General features: G+C 49.9%; 2 protein-coding genes across 5 annotated transcripts in view; one reads left to right on the top strand and one right to left on the bottom strand.

Moving 5' to 3' along the window:
• MCM4 (minichromosome maintenance complex component 4) overlaps window positions 1–5090 on the bottom strand; it is a 30931-nt gene extending 25841 nt beyond the window's left edge. The window contains exons 1-3 of one of the 2 annotated variants that reach the window (XM_068237360.1): window positions 4925–5090; window positions 2428–2501; window positions 694–852 (exon numbers count right to left, since the gene is read on the bottom strand). In XM_068237360.1, coding sequence (XP_068093461.1) covers window positions 694–852; window positions 2428–2497 — 229 coding nt within the window. In that variant the 5' untranslated portion in view covers window positions 2498–2501; window positions 4925–5090. Of the gene's footprint in view, window positions 1–693; window positions 853–2427; window positions 2513–4924 lie in introns of those variants that run through there. The other variant, XM_068237359.1, reaches the window with a different exon arrangement.
• Window positions 5091–10178: 5088 nt separating this feature from the next.
• PRKDC (protein kinase, DNA-activated, catalytic subunit) overlaps window positions 10179–16188 on the top strand; it is a 270531-nt gene continuing 264521 nt past the window's right edge. For all 3 annotated transcript variants that reach the window (XR_011020922.1, XM_068237357.1, XM_068237356.1), the window contains exon 1: window positions 10179–10410. Coding sequence is in view for 2 of the 3 variants with exons in the window: in XM_068237357.1 (XP_068093458.1) it covers window positions 10200–10410 (211 nt within the window). In the remaining variant the exon portion in view is untranslated. The remainder of the gene's footprint in view (window positions 10411–16188) is intronic.

Below are 16188 nucleotides of genomic sequence, written 5' to 3'. Positions count from 1 at the left end.
CTTTTCAGTAGCATTACACCAGTAATAACTCCTTCGCCAGTCCCCACAATGTTTGTATACCATGAAGCAGACTTCATAAGTCACATGACTTCTAAAGTTAGAAAGCCTGGAAAGTGAGTTGAGGAATGTTTGGGACAGAGGGCAATTAGCTGTAGGGTTAGAAAGGGCAAGTATGGAGGAAAAACAAAACAAAAAAACAAAAACAAAAAACCTTGCAACTGCATACTTATTGGGACAAGATCCCCAAAATGATCTTTCTGGTCATCTGCTGCACACTTTTGGTTCAACAGAAACAAGAATGTGTAAGCTGTAATTTTGCAGGATGCAAAAGAATCAGGATGTCCAGTTAATCATTAGCTCCAAAAATCCATTCAGCCCACTGCAATTCTGGTTTAGTCTTGTAAGCTCTGGTTCCTGGTGGACCTTTTTATCATCTCCAATCACTAGACCACTGCTTATTTTACACACTTCCAGCACCCGTTTCCATTTTTACTCCAATGTCCTGTTTTATATTTACACAGTAAAAGGCATTTCAAGTATGTGGGGGTAGGATTCTAAACGCATCTCTCGGATTAATCAGCTACTACAAGGGAGAACATTCATGTGGACCTGTTCTCATGCTTCCACTATATTTCTACATAATGTTCTTGTCACAGAATTACAGCAGTTATGAGACTACATTTCAAGCCATACCTGAATGCCGAGAGGGTGCCGGGCTGGAGAACAGCAACTCTTGTCCACTGGGGCTCTGCAAGTCACCAGATGGTGAAGTTGGCATGGGCAAGAGCTCACCAACAGACTCTTCTGTGCGACGTCTTTGTGATGGAGGAGAATTAATCTCCTCACTCCGAGCTAACAAAACAAGGAGAGGAATAAACAGAATAAGCAACTGCAACGCAAGCAGATGTAAAATTTACCTTCAGGGAATCACATTTCTGCCATGTTCAATACATCTAAAATAATGTAGCAATGCACATTGCAGTTTCGCCTTGCTTGATAGAGCTGCATAACATGGTTTCACAGTTGCTGCCAACTTGCTTTCTACAAGCTCAGTTGCAGGTAATAGCCGCTTTTAGCGGCGAATCGGCACGGAGCGGTGGCGATCGTAGAGTACACGTAGCTAGCAAAGTGCTAGCTGCGTATACCAAAAAAAATAAAAATTATGCAAATCGGCCCACCAGGGCCTGAGAAATCCTCCGCAGCGGCATGGCTCAAACTCAGTTCGGGCTTACCGCCAGGGAGGTTAAGTACAAAAAAAATAAATAAACTTACCTGGGGATACTTACAGCCCCATGAACCCCTACTGTGCCCACAACGTTCTCCTGGTCCTCTCCGGGCAGTGACCCCCGCGGAGCTGGGCATTTGACACCAGTCAGCAGCAACTATGCACGCGCAGCCCCTAGCTGCATGCACCCTTGCCCATTTTCTGCGCATGCACAGTACGCGTAATTCGCTACTGCGCCTGTGCAGAACACTCCTGGCGCTGTGAGCACGGCCAGCATGCGCGCAGTAGCCCCCCAACAACGCAGCTTTGCCTGGGTCACCACTGCTGCCCAGAGTGTACCAGGACGACGTCATGGGAACAGAAGGATTCCAGGGGACTGGAAGAAGCCCCAGGTAAGTTGATTTTTTTTTTCCTCCGCTCAAAATTCCCTTTAAATTGAAGGAACTAAATCAGGAAAGGTGTGATTCATCAAGAAGAACATATCTTTCTGTCCCTCCTAACCACTGGCATTGGGAACATGGTCCTCAAAGACTGGAGTTGGACATTCCTAGGATCCAAATTTGTTGGCAATGTAATGCAAACGTATGCAGTTTGGAAAATGATTAAATGCATTGGTCCAATTTTAAGTAGCAAAATTTGCATACAATTTAAAGGGACTCCGAGGCCTGCCCGATTTTTGAAGAATACACTTACCTGGGGCTTCTTCCAGCTCACCGTAGGCGGCGAGGTCCCACGGCATCCTGGCTCCTCTCCTCCAGCCTCCGCCAGCCCCGTTACCGGCATCACCCGGGCCTGGTGTTGGCCGGCTCTTACTGGTTAATGACGCAATGAATCATCACGCCGGCCGGAAAACCCGCGCATGTGCAGACCTGTCACGCCAGCTACCGTGATGATGCAAAGCGGCCAGCGTGATGACGCATTACGTCATTAACCAGGTGACACTAGGCGGTCACGGGGGGAGGGTCTCGCAGCGGAGGCTGAAGGAGAGGAGCCAGGAGGACACCGTGGGACCTCGCTGCCAACAGTGAACTGGATGAAGCCCCAGGTAAGTGTATTCTTTTAAATTCAGGCACTCCTCAGAGTCCCTTTAAATTAACCTGTAATATTGAATTGATCATCCCTACTGGCAACATTGGCAAGAATACAGAGTTGTAAAGAAAAAAAAAAAAAAAAACAGGTCCTTTAAATAGTAAATTACTTACGAGTTGAAGGATTGCTGCCACGCCCCCGTTTATTCCTCCTGCGGCTTGGTGTGGATGTTGGAGAAGACATAATGCTGTAAGACATTTGGATTATTGTTATCACATGTATATAGCATGGATAGACTAGTCACCGACTGTCCCTAAATCTAATTAACCCACTGATATATTTTAAAGATGCACCGACACTTAAAGGAAATCGGTATGATGGGGGATACGAGGGGGAAGCCTCTGGATACTAATGAGACTTCCCCCCATATCCTCCTCCATTCCGGCAATCCAGCGTTAGAAGCCCCCCGGAGAGGAAAATATTTACCTACCATGATCCAGCACGGGCGCAGTCGAGTGGACTGAATCAAGATCGGCTATTTCAGTCGGAGCCCATCGGAAAGCCACCACCGCGCCAGATTGAGGTAGGTAAATATTGCTGCGTCTGAGGAGTGCTTGTCTACGGAATTTTCAGGTGAGCCAGAACTGGATCCCTGAGGCTACAGAGGCTGAGGCTTCCCCCTCCCGAAGTACCCCATAGGGAGAGTTTTTTTTCCTTACAAGTGTACTTTAAAAACCAACTACAAATTATTTCACTGCAACTCCTTTCTTTGCTAGGCACTAAAATGGTCAACAGTGACAGCGACTTTTTTTTGCTAGCTAAATTTCTATAGAAATCCTTGTATTTTCCATTCATAGGTTCACAACTTACAAAAATTGACTGAGGTGCAATAAAAATGAGAATTCTAATGCGGAAAATTGTCTGAATCCTATTTATAAAGATGTGATAAGGAACATTGCACCTCTAACAAGGATAGGTTTGCCATCTCAAAGGTGGCTATTCAAGTCTACAAGGCCAAAGAGGAGCCTGTCATCAGCAATCACATGCCCATCTTACTCATAGTCAACTTCCATCTGCCACTGTCAGGGCAGGATATTCTTATAATCATTGGTCAATCATGTCACCCATTCAAGCCAATAGATAAGCACCAGAAGAACATAGCAGCTCATCATAGCAATATGAATTTAGAGGGCTATGGAGGCTGCCATATTTATTTGTAAACAATACCAGTTGCCTGGCAGTCCTGCTAATCCTCTACCTTTAATACTTTAAGACAGACCCTAAACAAGCATGCAGATCAAATGTTTCTTACAAGATAAACTGCATGCTGCTTCCGGGTGTGTGATTCAGGCCCTACTGATGCCAGAATGATGTGCGGGACTGCCAGAAAACTTGTACCTTTTAAAGTGTACCTACATGCAGGAATAAGATAGATTTTATACTTAACCGGGGCTTCCTCCAGCCCCATGAGCAATGCTGCTTCCCTCGCCATTCTCCCAAGTACCTCATTCAGCTGCAACCAGCCCCAGTAACTGGCTCTTCTGCGCATGCACGGACGGCAGCACATGCGCAGAAGCGCCAGATTAACAGGGCTAATTGTGGCCTAACCGAGCTAACCGGGAGGACGGCGAGGGACGCATCGGTGCTCATGAGGCTTGAGGAAGCCCCGGGTAAGTATAAAGTCGTATCCCTGCTCTCAGGTTTCCTTTAAGAGGAAATCATGTCAGCCTCAATATACTTCTCACTTTAGGTCCCCTTTAAACATCTCAACACATCAAGTGGGTGCACTATAAAGCGATAGTGCCTTTAGAAGCAGGTCCTGAGGCAGTACACATCCCTGACAGGTCCTACTGCATTCGAACCTCTAGGCTTGCACGTCTGAGCAAAGACGCCACAGAAGACTTCTGCTTAAAGGACCACTATCGCAAAGAAAGTAGGCAGTTAAAATCTGGCAGAACCATGTTTTGGGCCAGTCCATCTCCTCATAGGGGATTTTCAGGTTTTTCTTTGTTTACAACAGCATTTCCTGAACAGCAGTTGCCAAAATAGTAAGATGCCAGCCTCCCTAATCACTTGCACACTATTTGTCAGACTTTGCAACTGCTGTTCAGAAAATGCTGTTGAAAACAAAAACAAAACCCTGAAACCCCCCAATGAAGAGATGGAATGGCCCAAAACCTGTCAGTTCTGTCAGCTTTTAACTGCTGACTCTTTCTTCAAGATAGTGGTCCTTTAAAGACAAACAAAGAAAAACACTCTGGAGGATACTTACCTCAGGAGAGGCAAGCCTCTGGATCTTAATGAGAGAGAAATCTGCCCATCATCGTGAGGTGTATGGGCACCTAAGGGCCCATGTGTGTACTAGACAAAAAAAAGTAATGGTTGCTCGCTTTCTTTTCAATCCTAAATCACATTACCGAATCTAAGCTGTTAGCCCTACAAAATGACTTGTGCACCGTAACCAGGTATTAAACAGATTAAAATATTCTATCAGTGAGACAAATCTCCAAGGAAGCTTGAGTACGTACAATTCATACACGCAAATAACTTCACTAACCATCAGACCTGCAAAAAATCCTAACACAGGATGCTCTAAAGTCCCGAGTGGGGACATAATTACTAACAGAAGAAGGAGACAAAGGAGGGCAATCTACAACAGCAGCCACCAACCTGTTAGAGATCTTTCTTCCACCAGCAAAACCAGACACAGCTCCCAACTACACCTCCTCCACTGTCTTCTCCCGCCAGGAAAATTCGCGCCACTCTGCAATCACGTGATAGATTTCGCGCGTTTTTGGTGTACGTAAAGCAGCAATAAGGGATGTCCCAATTGGTCTCTCAGTAGGGGAAGTTTCGGTAGAGTAAAAGCAATGTCATTTTAGTAATAAATGCTCCTTAAAAACACACACGAACTATATTAATAAACCAGATACATTTGTTCTTTCTTTGTGTCTCAACTTAAGCTCGTTGTTTCTTTACTAAAACGTTTGGTGGTTCTCTTCAGCGCCAGCACCCCTTTCTACATGTGGAGCAATGGATCCGGCAATGGATCTATTGGACGAGGAGCGGAGCAGGCGTGCCCCTGAGCATATTGTCATGCTGAGGGACACGCCTGCTCCGCACCTTGTCCAATAGATTTGCCTGTCCCATAGCGCTGGGTACTCGCTGTGACATGGCATGTGGACATTTCGTTTTATTTGCTATTTTCTCGTTTGTTGTGATCACGGTTTGGCCGATGCTTTTCAGTGAACATCACATTAGTGCACATCATTATTATTATTATTATGTATTTATATAGCGCCAACATATTCCGCAGCGCTTTACAAAGCACAATAAGACGACAAGGGGAACATAGATACAACTAAGAAATGTACAGCAGAGTTCCAAACAGCACAAATATTGTTACAAAAACAGTAAACATTAGGAGGATGACCCTGCCCTTGCGAGCTTACAATCTAATGATGTCCCATCATCATCACAATTACAAGTTTGTTTTTTAATTCCATCTACTACAATTAACCCCTTCAATACCAGCTGTCTCTGGCCCCTTTATTGTACCTAAACTGATGCATAACAAAAAAAAAAGAGAGTTTAACTTACCTGGGGCTTCTACCGACACGCTGCAGTCGCCCTACGCCCGCCCGGTACTCAATAAACTGTACTATTCCCTTAGCCGGGCGCAACCACTAGTTGGCGTTAATTACTATTCCCCCTCCAGGCCGCCATGGAAAGTAGGGAAAGATGTAACTCTGCTAGTGGTTGCGCCCGGCTAACGGAAAAGAACCCAATAATCCCCCGGTCCCCCGCCGCGGCTCAGTTTCAATTCTGCCGACTGAGCCAGTCATGGCCACTGCACCGTACGCATCCTCAGTTGCACTCCCGTTACTGGGTGCGCCCTGTACAGGCGCAGTGCGAGAAAATCTCTACTGCGCATGACGCTCCCGGCGGCGGGAGTGTGAACCAGGATGTGCATGGCCAAGGCCACGTAGGCACAATGGCCATCAACTGGCAGAATCTAAACTGAGCCATGGCGGAGGACTGTAGGATCATTGAGTATGGGAAAAACAAAAGTTTGCTTTCTTAAAACAGAAAGAATTTGCGATAATTCAGGTTGGAGTGAGCTTGAGATGTCTCCCAGGGCATCACTGCTGAATATATGCAAATTAACCATTGTACCCTTAGAAGCTAAACACACCTCCAGAACCGCTGGAATGCAATGATGTGTCAGCTTGTTAATTTGTACAGAGCCATAATAATCCAACATGCATACAGACTGTTTCAGATTGTTTGATCCTCATCAGTGCATGGCATGGATTAATTTGGCTCTATGCAGTAGGACTTGTAACACCGAGAGGTACAGACTAACCAGTATGGGCACAGGGTGTCAGCAGAGGGCCTCTAGGAGCCCCAGGTAAGTTAAACTCTTTTTTTAGGCTTCAGTTTCGTTTAGAGGGAACCTGAAACGAAAAGTGTCTCAGGTTCCATACTTGCCTGGAGCTTCCTTAGGGCCTGTACACACTGCTGCGCTTGCGCTGAAGCCCCATTAGGGCTGCTCGTCCCTTGCCATCTCCCCGGTGGCTTCAGTCCCCGGCAATTCAGCCCGAAATCTTCGACGAGTCGCATTTGTCGCACATGCGCAGCCAGGGACAGGAGCGTGACGGAAGAGCGTGCCTGGCCGGGCAGCGCATGTGTGACGAAGTGCGTCTCGGCCAGGCCTTCGGGCTCATTTGCCGGGGATTGGAGGGAGATGGCGAGGGACGAGCGGCCCTAATGAGGTTTACGGAATCCCCAGGCAAGTATGGTATTCTCGTCTCAAAGTGGTTAAAGGCAGTGGCGGCGCCACGCTGGGGCTTACCCAGGCTTAAGCCCCAGCTGTCAACCTCTTAGCCCCCCTTAAAGCCACCCCCACGGCGGGCCGTGGCTGCGCGGTTCAGAACATCGGAACTTGGAAGGAAGGAGGAGGAGGAGGAAGAGGGCTGGCCAGTCAGATGTCCCTGCCTGTAATTATACTGACAGGCGCAGCCAGGCACAGACAGAGCAGCCCGCAAGGGAAGGGGACATTCGTGGCAGTTAAATTTGAGTCACGTCACGTGACGACGTCCGTCACGTGACACTCACGTAGTGTGCAGCGCGCTCAGTCTCCCCTTCGCCTGGCTCGCACAGCTTCACAGAGAAAGCTTGCTATTTTCGCTCCGTCCGACCAACAGCCGTTGTAGGCGGCAGCAGCAGCAGCATTGGGGACTCAGTGCAGCCAGCCACACCAGACCAGACCAGACTGTGTCTCTACTAGTGACTCGAGGTGGGTTACTGTGGGGTAGGCAGCCAACTTGAATGATTTTTTTTTTGGGGGGGGGGGGGGGCATGTGATGTGATGCTGATGTGACATGTGAGCCTAGGGCTCCCAGACCCAGACCACCACCAGCCAGGCCTGAGCCTCCCTCTCTCTCTCTGTCTCCCCTCTACTCCCCAACCCACCCCTCACCACCACCAGCCAGGCCTGAGCCTGGGGCTCCCAGACCCAGCCAGGCCTGAGCCTGGGGCCTCCCTCCCTCTCCCCTCTACTCCCCAACCCACCCCTCACCACCACCAGCCAGGCCTGAGCCTGGTGCTCCCAGACCCAGCCCATCACCAGCCAGGCCTGAGCCTCCCTCTCTCTCTCTGTCTCCCCTCTACTCCCCAACCCACCCCTCACCACCACCAGCCAGGCCTGAGCCTGGGGCTCCCAGACCCAGCCCACCACCAGCCAGGCCTGAGCCTGGGGCCTCCCTCCCTCTCCCCTCTACTCCCCCAACCCACCCCTCACCACCACCAGCCAGGCCTGAGCCTGGGGCTCCCAGACCCAGCCCACCACCAACCAGGCCTGAGCCTGGGGCCTCCCTCCCTCTCTCTCTCCTCTACTCCCCAACCCACCCCTCACCACCACCAGCCAGGCCTGAGCCTGGGGCTCCCAGACCCAGCCCACCATCAGCCAGGCCTGAGCCTCCCTCCCTCTCTCTCTCTGTCTCCCCTCTACTCCCCAACCCACCCCTCACCACCACCAGCCAGGCCTGAGCCTGGGGCTCCCAGACCAAGCCCACCACCAGCCAGGCCTGAGTCTGGGGCCTCCCTCCCTCCCCTCTACTCCCCAAACCACCACCAGCCAGGCCTGAGCCGGGGGCCTCCCTCTCTCTCTGTCTCCCCTCTACTCCCCAACCCACCCCTCACCACCACCAGCCAGGCCTGAGCCTGGGGCTCCCAGACCCAGCCCACCACCAGCCAGGCCTGAGCCTGGGTCCTCCCTTCCTCTCTCTGTCTCCCCTTTACTCCCCAACCCACCCCACACCACCACCGGCCTGAGCCTGGGGCCTCCAGCACACCACCAGGCAGGCCAGAGCTGCCCTGGGGCCCCCATCCCACCACCAGCCAGGCCTGAGCCTGGGGCCTCCAGCCCACCACCAGGCAAGCCAGAGCTGCCCTGGGGCCCCCAGCCCACCACCATTAGACAGGCCTGGGGCCTCCAGTTCAGCCCACCACCAGGCAGGCCTGAGCTTCCCTGGGGCCCCCAGCCTACCACCACCAGCCAGGCCTGAGCCTGAGTCCTTCCGCCCAGCCCACCACTATCTCTCATGTGCATTTAGTGGTGAAGTACTGTCTGTCATTACGTGCATTTACTGGGCAAACGCTGACTCTCATTACATGCATTTACTGGTGAAAGGCGGTCTTTTATGTGCATTTAGTGGTGAAACGCTGTCTGTCATTACGTGCATTTACTGGTGAAATGCTGTCTCTTATGTGCATTTAGTGGTGAAACGCTGTCTGTCATTACATGCATTTACTGGTGAAATGCTGTCTCTTATGTGCATTTAGTGGTGAAACGCTGTCTGTCATTACGTGCATTTAGTGGTGAAATGCTGTCTGTCACATGCATTTACTGGTGAAATGCTGTCTCTTATGTGCATTTAGTGGTGAAACGCTGTCTCTCATTACATGCATTTACTGGTGAAAGGCTGTCTCTTATGTGCATTTAGAGGTGAAACGCTGTCTGTCATTACGTGCATTTACTGGGGAAACGCTGTCTCTCATTACATGCATTTACTGGGGAAATGCTGTCTCTTATGTGCATTTAGTGGTGAAACGCTGTCTCTCATTACGTGCATTTACTAGTGAAAGGTTGTCTCTTATGTGCATTTAGTGGTGAAACGCTGTCTCTCATTACGTGCATTTACTGGTGAAACGCTGTCTCTCATTACGTTCACTTACTATTGAAAGGCTGTCTCTCATTACATGCATTTACTGGTGAAAGTCTCTGTCATTACGTGCATTTATGTAATATTTTTTTTTTAATGTAACTACATTAGCTGGTACAACTACATTACAGTTAGCAGCGCCCACATGACGTCATGACCACGCCCACTCCGCTCGCCGCGCAATTTCCCCCTTAAGCCCCGTCAGCCAGCCATTGTGCCCCTTTTGAGCCCCTCCAAAAATCTGAAGCTGGAGCCGCCACTGGTTAAAGTTGAAAACAAAGAAAGCCCTGAGAATCCCCCTTAAAAAGATGGACTGGCCCAAAACCTGTCATCTGTCACATTTTTTAACTGCCTACTTTTTTCCGCGAAAGAACCCCTTTAAATTCTTTTTATTTCAGTTTACAGGTTTCCTTTACAGCAGTGTGTAGTTTTAACAGTGCATAAAAAAAGTGTTGCTAATATGAGAGATAAAAATGCCTCATGTGATATGGACACGTATGACAGAGACTGCAGGTGAAGGCCTTTTTCCATGGTTGACCACAGCTACTTTACTGATCTCCTACATACATCCATAACTCCCGCCCTTTCGGGAAGTCACCTGATGTAGTCTAGTCACATGACTTCAATGTCAGGTGTCCGTCTCTGTACGCTGCTCCGCCCCCTCCAGGCCGCCTCTCTCCCGCTCTGCTGTCAGTGCGTGTTGCTAATGCTGGAGAGACATGTCGCATAGTGTTGCCAGCAGCTCCCGCTCTGATGGAGGAGAGGGAGGCGAAGCGGTCCCGACTGAGTCGGCAGGCGGCATCCTGGGCGCTCTGCACCAACTGCACGGGCTGCTGAGCTCCGGGGAACAGGCTCTGGTGTGTGATGAAGCGCTCGGCCTCCTGCGCAACCTGGGAGAGGAATGTGTGCTGGCCGGGAGCAGCGTGCTGGGTGTGTGTAATAAAGAATTAGCGCAACTCTCCATAAAGTTTGTAAGCTGTGTAAAGTGTCTAATAACTCACCACTGATATGTAAGCATGCCGAGGCAGCTGTGTTTGTACTATAGTCTTTATCTTTTTCCTTCTCTGGGCTGTTGGCTCAGTAGTTGGATTTATGAACTACAGTACTGTATATACATGTATATACTGTATATACATTCTAAGGCTTTGTTCACATTGGCACTTTCATCTTGTGTTTGCACTTAGCTGATGGCTGACAATGGTATTACACTGCAGTGACTGATTTCCGTTTATCGCAAACGCTGTGTGCAGCATATTCTGGGTGGTTGCGTTGCGATTGAGTCGCAAACTGCAATCTTGAATTATGGCAGTGCAAGATTGCTTGATGATTATGATCGCATTTTGCGATTCTGAGCTTGAACAAAATGAAACCAGTCTTTCTCTTGAGTTGTGGGTGACAAAAAAAGAATTGTCTCATAGGCAGCGCACCTTCTGTTCACATGAGAGGAAGCAAACTTCATCTGAAACAGTGTTTTAAATGTAATTATGTTATATTCTATGTGTACTTTGTTCTGTTGTTTAAAAGAAATAATTGAACATTTACAATGAGGCGTTAATCTAACAACAATAACAATAATATTTATATAGCGCTTTTCTCCCTGGGGACTCAAAGCGCTGTGACCCTGCATTATGCAGTTTCAAAGGCTAGGGAAAAGAGGTGAGTTTTTAGCCTTTTTTTAAAGCTGTCCAGAGAGGGAGCCTCTTGTACTGATTGTGGAAGTGAGTTCCATAGAGTAGGGGCTGCGTAGGAAAAGGCCCGAGCACTAAATGTTAAGTGTATCCTGGGAATAATCAGCTTCATCTTGTTGGCAGAGCGGAGGGTGCGTGGAGGGGCATAAAGTTCCAATAGATCCGCTATGTATTTGGGTCCCATGTGGTGTAGAGCCTTGAATGTCAGCAGGCAGATCTTAAAATTGATTCTCGATTTTACTGGCAACCAGTGAAGAGTTTGCAGTACTGGGGTGATGTGTGAGCTGCGGGGGGCATTGGCTAGGAGTCTGGCTGCAGGGGCGCAGAACCTTTTCTGTAGATCCGATGAACAGGGCGTTGCAGTAGTCTAGGCGGGAGGATACAAATGCATGAACCAGGGCAGGTAGGTCTTCAGCTGGGATAAAGTGTTTGATTTTCGCTATATTTCTTAGATGGAAGAAGGAAGACTTGACGACAGCTGATATCTGCTGTTTGAGTTTTAGATTTCCATCCAGGATAACCCCAAGGTTTCTCACAGAGTCTTTATACTGTACAGTATCTCCCCCAATTGCTAGTTTGAGGTGGTGAGTGTTTTGAACTTTATCCATCATGTGTGGACCACCTACCACCAACACCTCTGTTTTGTCAGAGTTCAGCCTCAGCCAGCTCGTGTTCATCCAATTTTGTAAATCCACTAGACATGCATTTATGGATGCTGATGGGTCTTGGGTGCCAGGCTTGAAGGACAGGTACAGTTGTGTGTCATCTGCATAACAATGGTATCCTAGGCCATAGTTCTGGATTATTTTGCCCAGTGGGAGCATGTAGACTGCAAAGAGTAATGGTGATAGTACAGAACCCTGTGGAACTCCATAGGGAAGTGGCACTGGATTAGAGTAGTGTGTGCCCAGACATACTTGCTGTGTCCTGCCAGATAGGAAGGTCTGAAACCAGCTAAGAACAGTACCCCTTAGGCCGCAGTAATTCTTCAGTCGCTGGATTAGTATTTCATGATCCACAGTATCAAATGCTGCAGACAAGTCAAGAAGAATCAAAATTGAGCAATCACCCTTGTCCCTTGCAGTAAGTAGATCGATCATTCATTACTCGGACTAATGCTGTTTCAGTGCTGTGCCTTTTTCTGAATCCTCACTGAAAAGTATCAAAGATGTTATCTGTAAGCCTGGCTTCCAGCTGGTTGGCGGCTACTTTCTCGATAACTTTTGATAGGAATGGTAAGTTCGCCACAGGTCTGTAGTTGGTTACAGAATCAGGATCTAGTGATGGTTTCTTCAAGAGGGGTTTTATGATTGCTTTCTTTAGCTCTTCTGGGAAAAGTCCACTTTGCAAGGAGCACAGTGATTTTGTGAAGTGCTGGCCTGATCAGCTCTGGGCACTGCATTAACCCTCCTGGCGGTCTATTAACCACTTGCCGACCGCGCACTCATAACGCGCGTCGGCAAAGTGGCAGCTGCAGGACCAGCGACGCAGTATTGCGTCGCCAGCTGCAGGCTGATTAATCAGGAAGCAGCAGCCGCTCGCGCGAGCGGCTGCTTCCTGTCAATGCACGGCGGGGGGCTCCGTGAATAGCCTGCGGGCCGCCGATGGCGGCTCGCAGGCTAAATGTAAACACAAGCGGAAATAATCCGCTTTGTTTACATTTGTACGGCGCTGCTGCGCAGCAGCGCCGTAAGGCAGATCGGCGATCCCCGGCCAATCAGCGGCCGGGGATCGCCGCCATGTGACAGGGGACGTCCCGTCACTGGCTGCACAGGACGGATAGCGTCCTGTGCAGCCCGGATCTCTCCAGGGGGGGCCAGGTAGGAGAGGGAGGGGGAGGATTTCGCCGCAGAGGGGGGCTTTGAGGTGCCCCCCCCCCGCAACACCCGCAGGCAGGAGCGATCAGACCCCCCCAGCACATCATCCCCCTAGTGGGGAAAAAAGGGGGGCGATCTGGTCGCTCTGCCTGCACGCTGATCTGTGCTGGGGGCTGCAGAGCCCACCCAGCACAGATCACAGAATACAGCGCTGGTCGTTAAGGGGGGGGTAAAGGGTGGGTCCTCAAGTGGTTAAAAACCGCCGGGGGGCAGCGCAGCCGTTTTTTTTTTTTTTTTAAATCAATCTGCTCAGCGGCATCCCCCCAGCCCCGCCGATCACCTCCGGCGATAGGCGATTAGGAAATCCCGTTCAAAGAACGGGATTTCCTGGAGGGCTTCCCCCGTCGCCCCGTTGTGATGTCTAAGGGAGTCCCGATCCACCCCTTGCCGCTGCCTGGCGCTGATAGGCCAGGCAGCGCAGGGGTCTAGGGGGGGGGCTGTGTTGCGACGCGGATAGCGGCGATCGAGCGCGGGGTGGGGTTACCGCCAGGAAGGTTAAGGATCCAGTTGGGCCAGGATCCAGGTCGCAGGTAGTGGGGCGGAGACTTTGAATGAGAATTCCAAAATCTTCTTCACTCAGAGTGTCTAGTTGACACTTCTGTATATGATTTTATTGCTATTTGATTTTGTACGTGGGTTAATGGTGCTGTAGCTTTAAAATGACATCCCTTGAAAGCTAGAAATCGCCCGAGACAATGCACTTCAAGATACAGCAAAGCACTTGTTATCCAGAATTCAGGCAACCAGGAAGTGTCAACTAACTGGCATGCCTGAGGGATAACCTCAGTTGAAAGGCTTTCTGTGGGTGCTGGCAGGCTGTCTCTATGACCCGATGCGTGTCATCTGACACTCCGGCTTCTGTGCACTGGAGAAGCTCTAAAGCCGCTCACAGGGAGATAGAGGGAGACTACCAGACATCGCTGGAGTCTTAGTATTTCATTGGGAGGTTTGTGCTATTTCGGCCGATGGCTCAAGCAACCGGCAAGCACATGTATCCACTCTGTAATGAGAGAGACCTAAGGGCTGGAGCTAGTATGGTTGAGGTGAGTCAGTGTTAAAGTTTATAGGGAACCATTCTCCAATCACAGACACGTCTGTCTCAAACATGTCTGTATGGAACCTGTGTCTCAGGTTCCATACTTACCTGGGTCTTCCTTAATCCCCCTTGAGGCTGCTTAGTCCCTCACTGTTTACCCGGGTGCCTGCTGTCCCCCGCTGGGTGGCCCGATAGCCTGGCCAAGTCACGCATGTGTGGCCCCGTCATCGGGAGCGTACTGCACCTGCGCAGTAGTTGCTGCGCAGCGCAAAACACTCTTGGCCACAGGTGCGGTCGGGCCGCACAGGCGCGACTCAGCCAGGCTACCGGGCCGTCCAGCTGGGGACAGGAGCCACCTGGGGAAACAGTGAGAAACTGAGCGGCCTTAAGGGGGCTTAAAGGATAACTGACGTGAGAAGAATATGGAGGCTGCCGTATTTATTTCCTTTTAAACAATACCAGTGTCCTGTCAGACCTGGGAACTGAGCAACAGTGAATAATCCTCCCCATAAGGGAAGTTGGTAACGCAGTGTGCCGTGAGCACCAATTGCCTACCCTGTGATGGTAGCCATCACCGCTGCAGCTGGCACTTCAGAGATTCCCACTGTAGAGCGTGCTACTGCAGTGCCTGCTGGGAGCTGTATGTAGATTTCAGTACATCTCCCGCCGGGAGATGTACTGGCTTCCTAGAGGCTGTCATATTTATTTCCTTCTTAAAGGGACTCAGAGATGAAAGATGAAAAATATTTTATACGTACATGGGGCTTCCTCCAGCCCCATCCACCTGGATCGCTCCTACGCCGCCGTCCTCCACTACCCACAGCTACGAGAACCGGGTCTCATCACTGACGTCATCGGAGCCAGCCTATGCAGGAAAAGTGTGCCTCTACATATCTCCAGCAGCTGCTGGAGAGATACGCAAACTGCGCACTTCACTTACGCTAGACTGGCTCTGACTGACGGGAGTGCGGGGACCTGGTTCTTGTAGCTGTGGGTAGCAGAGGACGGCGGCGTAGGAGCTGTCCAGGCGGATGGGGCTGGAGGAAGCCCCAGGTATGTATAAAATCTTTTTCATTTTCATCTGTTACACTTTAAGCTTAGGAGATAATGCAACCACCTGACTTTACTCTTGATCCTCTGCCTCCATTACTTTAAGCCTCAATTCCATTATGATTATGCAGATCAGGAGCACTAATAGTCCATGCACACCCACATTGCTGTGCAAATTGCAAGGCACCTGCATTGCACCCCTGACCCCATTTAATACTGTTGTTTTGAAAGGGATCACACTGCATTGTGCACTGAAATGAATGCAGCAGTGCCATGTCAGAATGCACTCTTCCCAGTGCATAAATGCTCCTGCGTATCACACACTGATACATGTTGCTGAAATCAAATCAGTAATATGACAGTGTACAAACTCTTTAAAGTGTACCAGAGTTGTAAAATCCTACAAAAATAACACATTTACTCACATAAGTGGATCGTAATGAGCCTTCCCTTGGCATCCTGCAGTCCCCCGTTGCCTCTCGCAGGCCCTCCAAAGATTACTGACAATGGCTTGGTTGTAATCTGGGGCTGTGCACTTCTTCTGGCACGTGTGTGGCCATCATGCACGAGCAGCTCCGTGCTACTGCGCTGGCGTGGTTGTACTTGCGCTGCTGCAACATGGCTGCGGTTGTGCTAGAAGAGTGTGTCCCCAATTAGCTGGAGGATGATGAATGGAAACTGGGTACCAGAGGATGCAGAGGGAAGCCTCATTAGGTTTCAGAAGCTTCCCCCTTTTAAAGCCTTGTACACATGCCTGACTAAAGTCAGCTGAGGTGGCCAATGATGACCACCTCAGCTGATAAGCATGTGTACAGAAACCACCTGCCCAGCAGCGAAGGAAGGATCAACTTGACAGAGCAATGGCCAATTTCTTTGAAGACAACGCTCCCCCGCTTACACATGCTGCTTTGTTGTCCTTCCCCCGCCCCTTCCCCCACATAGCAACAGAACATGTTGTTAGCTACATAGCTGACGCGTCTGTACGGGCCAGCCCAGCGATGTTGTCCAAGGGCCTTGGGTTGTCTTTAAATCAAATCTGTAACAAGGAAAGGGGCTA

Source organism: Hyperolius riggenbachi, chromosome 5 (assembly GCF_040937935.1).
Source record: "Hyperolius riggenbachi isolate aHypRig1 chromosome 5, aHypRig1.pri, whole genome shotgun sequence".
Taxonomy (NCBI): Eukaryota; Metazoa; Chordata; class Amphibia; order Anura; family Hyperoliidae; genus Hyperolius; species Hyperolius riggenbachi.
Note: the sequence above shows the minus strand (reverse complement) of the source record. Positions and strands in the feature narration are given on the sequence as shown.